The sequence below is a fragment of the Magnolia sinica genome, chromosome 18 (assembly GCF_029962835.1).
Source record: "Magnolia sinica isolate HGM2019 chromosome 18, MsV1, whole genome shotgun sequence".
NCBI classification, from domain to species: Eukaryota; Viridiplantae; Streptophyta; class Magnoliopsida; order Magnoliales; family Magnoliaceae; genus Magnolia; species Magnolia sinica.
In genome coordinates, this window is record NC_080590.1 from 4,800,437 (window position 1) to 4,807,157 (window position 6,721).

The window sequence follows — 6,721 nt, forward strand, 5'->3', positions numbered from 1 at the left end:
GTCGCGCATGACTAATAAACAGCTTGGATCTTCAACAAGGGGATGACGGGGCTTCGGTCCGGGTCTGACTCGGGCTTGGACCATTCATGATCATCATGAGCGGGGCTTGGCCATCGTTGGTTTTTTTGCCCACGCAAGTCTAGGCCGGGCTTGGACAGACCTTGGCCCGGCCGTTGAGAGACCCATGTACATCGCCCATCCACGTTAACACGCAGAAGATGGACGGTCTCAATCATCCAGACGTGGTTGAGTGTAGACCGCACGCGGATGACATATCCTGTCCGCATGTTCCACACGTGTGCCATGTGATCTCTCTCAATTCATCTATGGTTTTAAGTTACAACAACTTCTCCAACCTTTCCAGAAAGAAAAAAAAATGAAGGAGAAGGAAGAAATCCGGCAAAGTAATCTACCACAACAGAATGGAGAAGAAGAAGAAGGATCCAACAGCTGCAACGAGCCGACCCAAGAAAACAAACAAAACCAGCAATTGGAGGAGACGAGTGAAGATCGAGCCCAGCTCGAAAACCAGGCGGTTTCGTTGACGAACCAAGACCCGATTGTGGAGGCTGAGAATGGGTGTGGAGAAGAAACGAAGCTGGGAAACCGGGCAGTTTTGTTGCAGAAACCGAAAGCGGCTCCGAAGCAGAACCACAAGATGAAGCTCACGGTCCCTCAGCCTTTCTCTTTGGCGACGGAGAAGAGAATGTCCAGAGAGAGGCGCGGAGTAGGACCGGCGCATTCTAGCCCCAACCTCTCCAAGTCTGCTAGCTTGAACGTCAGGTGAATTTCCATGCACGAAATATTCCCATCTCTTAAATTTTCAAGGGGCTGTACCGGACAGAATTGGAACCCAATTGGACATCCAACCCATCCATCGGATGCATGACCTCAGGTTACGTTAGCGTTTCAAAATCATCCCGATCCAAAACTTAGGTGGGCCACACCACAGGGAATAATTTGAAAGTGAATGATACAAGAGGGAATGATGCATATGCAATAAGGTCATTAACGACAGACTAAGGACCAAGCACAAATCAAGCTGTTTTGCTACTCGGGTGGGGCCGTTGCAACTCAAGGGTGGGAGTTTCCTCTCATCTGATTCGCTATGTTGTGGCTCACCTGAGAGTTGGATCGCGAGCTGGATTTATTTTTTTTAATTGATGGAGGTAACATGAGCTCCGGCCCCTGATGGACGCATTGGATGTCCTGCATACATCACGTGGGCCCCACATTTGCCCGATTCGGGTACCACTGGAGCGCGCCTTATCTTTCAAAAGAGGATGTTGCGTGATGGGCGGGCCTATGTTTTACATGGAGGCAGGATACTCCGGACCGTCCATCTGTGGGCTCTATTGAACGTGGATGTCATTTAAAATCCCGTTATGATGGTTCATTACAGGCAGGGTCCGAAACAGTTACAAGCAGCCACACTTACGTCTCGTCAATTTATTTTCTCGGAATCATTCTTTTTTATAAGGCCACACGCGTGGAATCCTGCCTATCCACCCGCACGCTCACGTGCCAACACGGCCCACGCGTATGAAAGTGGGTCCCATGGTTGGGTAATCCCATTGGTCCAATGAGTATCAACGTGAATTTAGGACATTTTTTTAATTGATAGTGACCCTTTTTTCTCTCTCACTCCTTAACCGTTCATCTATAAGCCACAGATTGGAAGTTCTTCTTCTTCTTCTTCTTCTTCTTTTTTTGAATATTTTGAGAAATGTTTCATCGACATTTGAACACATGATACCAATGGTCTGGATTACCAAACAACTGGCTTCACTTGTTTGAAAAACCGATGTCTCTTATGCAAAGATGCGTGCGATACCGCCATGCACCATTCAATTCCTCCCAGTTGCTGGGATTATCTGTACCATGTGATTTCTTGCGCATTGCCTATGCATACTAGCAGCGGTGCACACGGTTCGGTTTGGTCCGATTCTGGGGTGAAACTGAAACCGAACCGTTCCTAACGATTTTAGGAAATTCGGAACCGGAACCGGACTGTTGGCACCCGGTTTGGTTCCAGATCGGTTCCACGGTTCTGAGCTTTTTATAATCCAGCTCAAGTGCAAGGCCATGTCCATCCATGTTGTGGTCCATTTGATGAATGGTTTAAATATTGTATAAGCCACGGTTTGGTTCTACGGATAGATTCACGGTTTGATTCGGTTCTACATACCCCTAAACCGAGAATCGAACCGATGTCACCGATTCTTTGATTTTTAGAACCAAAACCGGAATCGGTGCACTCTATAACTGGACCAAACCGGACCGTTTGGTCGGTTCCAATCCGGTTCTACGGTTCTACCAGTTAAATGTACACCCCTACATACTAGGGCCCACTAGATGGATGGTCGGCACCATCTTACCATGCCCTAAAGTTAGCTCTTCATGGATGAGCCCTGGTGGAACTTCTTTAAAGCTACGATTTAAAGAAGGTCAGCCATACGAGTCAAAGGCTGAAATCATGTGGTTAGGATTGCCCAATCGTATTGATTTAATTGCGATGCTCCTTCCATCCAGAGGCCTACAATTTGGACGGCCTCAATTAACACACGTGTATGCTGCCACATGCACAATCAATAAACAGTGCCAAAAAAGCCCTAAGCTTTCCTTCTGTGTTGACTTCACAGGCCCGACCGAAGCTCTGAGCCGAGGCATGGGGCCGCTCCTTCTCGATCCACACTCAAACCCGGTGAGCGACCTGAGAAGCGAACCGAGGTAGGAGATTGCCAATAAATCTTGACCGTTCATCTGGTGGGCTCGATCATGAATGGGCCATTACCAACAATCTCCCCTGTTGGAGAATCTCACCCATTCGATAGGGGATGAATGTGGATCATCAGCTGAACAATTCATTTCCAAACCATTAATTGGATATAGTTAAGGGATTTTTGGGGAGTGGTGCATCTACTGATCCAACCATATGAACGGTCTAGATCATTAAAGTAAAATCCCCAGATAAGTGAACGATGGAGATTTTGCTATGTTATGACTAGATCTATTATATTGCAGCCTGGTCACAAAATGAAGGAGAAAGCTCAAACGAAGGAGGTTGAAGTCAAGAAATCTCAGCCCACAGATAAGGTAGTAGGATATCATGTCCGCACATTTTTTTCGTGTGCCAGATTCCGGATAATCCCATGTTCAAGCACCAAACGTAAAGCGCACCACATGTGCCAAAATAGCACATGTGCAGGATCTCTGACATTCATATGGTGTTACCCACGATGAATGTTCCTCACCTCCAAAAAACCAGCTGGTCCATATATCTGGTGGTCCACACGTGAATGGATGATTAGATAAACTATCACAAACCGTCTATTTTTGACATGCATGTGTTGTCACAAGGGGTCGTGCCTACTTAGGGGAGAAAGTGCATGAGATCCATACTGTCCATGGGGGTGCACTGCCTCATGTTCAGCCAAGAAACCAAAAAGTAGGCCAGTCCGAAACTTAGGTTGGCCACACCATCGGAAGAGTTGTGACGGATGCCCACCATTAGTTGTGTGTGGGGTCCACATTGGTTTATATTGACATCTAATCCATTCATATGGCTCTTCTTATAAGATGAACTTTCAGAAAATCATACTATTTTGAAATAGGTGAACTATACCATGTGAATTTAGAAGTTTTAATATTATTTCCTATGGCTAGGCTCACCCAAGTTCTGAATTCGTGTGATGTTTGAGTCAAGGCTACCACTGGGTGCGCAATTGATAGACGGTGTGGATCTGATGCAAATGAAGTTGTTTGCTCTGCATTAGTGGTTGGCGGTATGCCAGGTACCTTGCCAAATCAAACAAGACTTTCCCTGTGGGATGGGAACACATGCACTGTGTGGACCATTTGGATTAAGTTCAGTTGAATTAGTGGATCTTAGGGCCCATTTGGAAGTATTCAAATAGGGATTGGATAAAAGGTAGAGAAACCATGGTTTAATAATCCAGACCATTGGCTTGTTGGGTCCCACCATATACATGACAGGACAACCTTAAATTTGTTATTTGTGTGACTAAAGGTAGACTGTAAAGAAGAGAAATACAACAACCATCCCTGTTCAACTGAAAATTTTCCAAAATTGGTAACTTATTATCTTCCAATCTGGGATATTCTTAGCGTATGGTCCGTCCATGGTGCTTGGACTTGTTCATTAATTGAAACAGTGCATACATTTTTAAGAAGCAACTAAGATTGTATTTATTTATTTAACTTAGATTTTATTTATTTATTTATTTCTGAAAGGTGGGCAGTACCGTCCAAGGAGAAGTCGAGATAAAGAAGCTGGGGAAGAGTTCAACTTTCAAAGCATCACCATTGCCAAGTTTCTATCATAAGAAAGCTCCTCCAAAACCAGAATTGAAAAAGGTACGTAGCTGCATAATATTCTGTAGAAGATTGCAGTTGTAATTTCAGAGTTATATAGATACTTTTACAAGGCGAATGTGCCTAGTGATTTGCATCATTGGTCGAGTGGACCATACATGGATGAGCTAATCAACTCTGATAATCTAATTGTTTTGAGCATCGGGAGTTATTTGGCACTCTGGCAGTGTATGATGCTTGATACGCAGGCACCTAAAAATTGTAAACGTGGCAAACTAACTACTGTGGAACCCACTATCACTAAGTCTCAAAATCAGAGTGATTGGACAAACCTAACCTCTGATTAGTAGACACTTGGTTGTTGAGACAGAACCTCGAATATTTCTTTCATTTTCAACTATCCCTTGAATGCACATCAATCCAATTGTCAGGTAATCGAATAATCGTACTTGTTGTTTCATGATATATCTAAACTGGGATCCATAATTTGGACAGTTAAATTTGAATTTATGAATATTCCATGCATGCAATATCTAAGCAATCTGGAAGTGCCTTTGTATCATTCTCCACGCTCTGCTAGAGTAACAGAGTTTTTCTCTTTCAGCATTGCCTCTTAAATGTTTTGATCATTGGTCATTTTCCATGAGGCCACTGATTTGATGGCTACCACAGTCTGAATCTGGTCACGTTCACTTTCTCGCGATGGCCTATCAAACATGTGGCCCACCAAATGAACAGTTATAAATCTTCTGATCACTGTACACTAGTGACACATGTGCATTAGTCTTTTTTAGGGTGCACTTCTGGTCTTATTTTCATTGAAGATGAACTTTTAAAGGGTTTAACATTCTGGTCGCATCTTTGTCACATAGATCCCTTCAATGCGCCCAAAATCGCCACCACTCCACCGACGAAGCAAATCAATATCTGAACAAGTAAGCAATAAAACAGAGACGATTAACCGAAGTAAGTCAGTATCCGAACCGGCGAATGGTAAAACGGAAACAATTAACAGGAATTCTTCCAAGGCTACAACCAGCATTGCCACAATACCTGAATCAAGCAACGGTAAAACAATGGAAATTAGCAAGAGTGCGACTAGGACTATCAGCAGCACTGCTAAGGAGGCTATAAACAGACTGCTGAGAGGATCTTGGAAGTCTCCAAAGACTGTCCAAAGCAAGGAGTCTTCGGCCAAGGCCCGAAATTCGTGTGGTGTTGGTGGTGGCTTGGAGAAAGTAGCAGCAGCAACTGCTGATGAAGGAAATGGTGTCCTAGTCACCTGAGGATTGATGGAATTCAGTGCTTCATTTGTGTTTTCTAAGCTCTTTGCTTCTATGATGAAAATGGATTTGTGTTTTCATAGATTGCGATATTGTATTTGGTTGGGATGTGTTGTCTTGAATTTGAAACTTTGTTTTGAATGACTGATGAAGATGGTTAGGTAAAAGTGCAATTCTTTTGGTAGGTTGTTACTGGCTGTATACGTATGGACCATAACTATTAAATATTGATAAAGATGTCTTTATTTAATGATTGCTTGTCTTTTGTTTTATGGATTGAAAAGTATTTGCTTTCAAACTATTTTTAAAATACGGCTTAAAACTTCTTACCGTTAGCTAAGAAATGGTCTACAACTAGAAATGTATACAAAATCAGTTTCATATTTTTGTATTGATAAAAATTCTCATGGTTAAACAGCCGCGCATAATCCCCTTACCTCAGCTACTCGGAGAGCAGTCAATGGCTTAGACTGCCCTGTCAGGCTTTTGGGGTTAGGCCGCCTCCGGCTGGACTTGGGTTAAAGTATCAAGTGAGGGTCGAGCTCAGGCTTAAAGTTCAAACTGGCTTACCTATTAGCCTAAGCTTAGACCATGTATAAAATTTCGTCAACTCGGTTGAAGCACATTAGGTTGGTAAGACAATATAAATTTATAAATAAATAAACAATTAAGGGCAATCTATTCCATGGCTAGGGTGGGCCCATCGTACTGTTAATGTAAAATCTACCACGAACATTAGGTGATTCACTGTATAAAAGATTTAGGCCCCAAAAATCAGCCCCATCTATGATTCAAGCCGCTACATAATTGGAAATAGTGCACAAGGCAACACTCACCCTTCAAACTATTTCTCTTCGTGTGACCCACTTGAATGATATATAGGCCTAAATTTTGGATCCTAAGCTTAAAATTTAGTGTGGCAATTAATTGTTGGAATGGATTTCACTTTAGGGTTCTATACATTTCTGGAGGAACCTCATCTTTTCAAAAAGCAAATATAGTGCATGCTGCTCAATCTTTTGCTAAAGTCAAATATTACTCCATGGGCCATAACACTAGTGAGATTTTATGGCTCTACTTGCCTTTTTTTTTCTTTTTCTTTT

The 6,721-nt window shown here is 43.0% G+C and overlaps 1 protein-coding gene across 1 annotated transcript; it reads left to right on the forward strand.

Moving 5' to 3' along the window:
• Positions 1–328: 328 nt before the first annotated feature.
• LOC131233609 (protein WVD2-like 1) lies at positions 329–5,868 on the forward strand. Its single transcript, XM_058230389.1, has 5 exons — positions 329–783; positions 2,643–2,730; positions 3,025–3,096; positions 4,255–4,377; positions 5,208–5,868. Exons 1-5 carry the CDS (start codon positions 377–379, stop codon positions 5,619–5,621), a joined length of 1,104 nt encoding a protein of 367 aa, XP_058086372.1. The 5' UTR covers positions 329–376; the 3' UTR covers positions 5,622–5,868.
• Positions 5,869–6,721: the final 853 nt, after the last annotated feature.

What these genes read in the sequence shown, in the direction of transcription:
- LOC131233609 (XM_058230389.1), top strand. Translation starts at nt 377, where the DNA reads ATGAAGGAGAAGGAAGAAATCCGGCAAAGTAATCTACCACAACAGAAT. An exon ending in GACCTGAGAAGCGAACCGAG is followed by an intron (nt 2,731 to 3,024) that starts GTAGGAGATTGC and finishes ATTATATTGCAG; the next exon opens with CCTGGTCACAAAATGAAGGA. An exon ending in AATCTCAGCCCACAGATAAG is followed by an intron (nt 3,097 to 4,254) that starts GTAGTAGGATAT and finishes TATTTCTGAAAG; the next exon opens with GTGGGCAGTACCGTCCAAGG.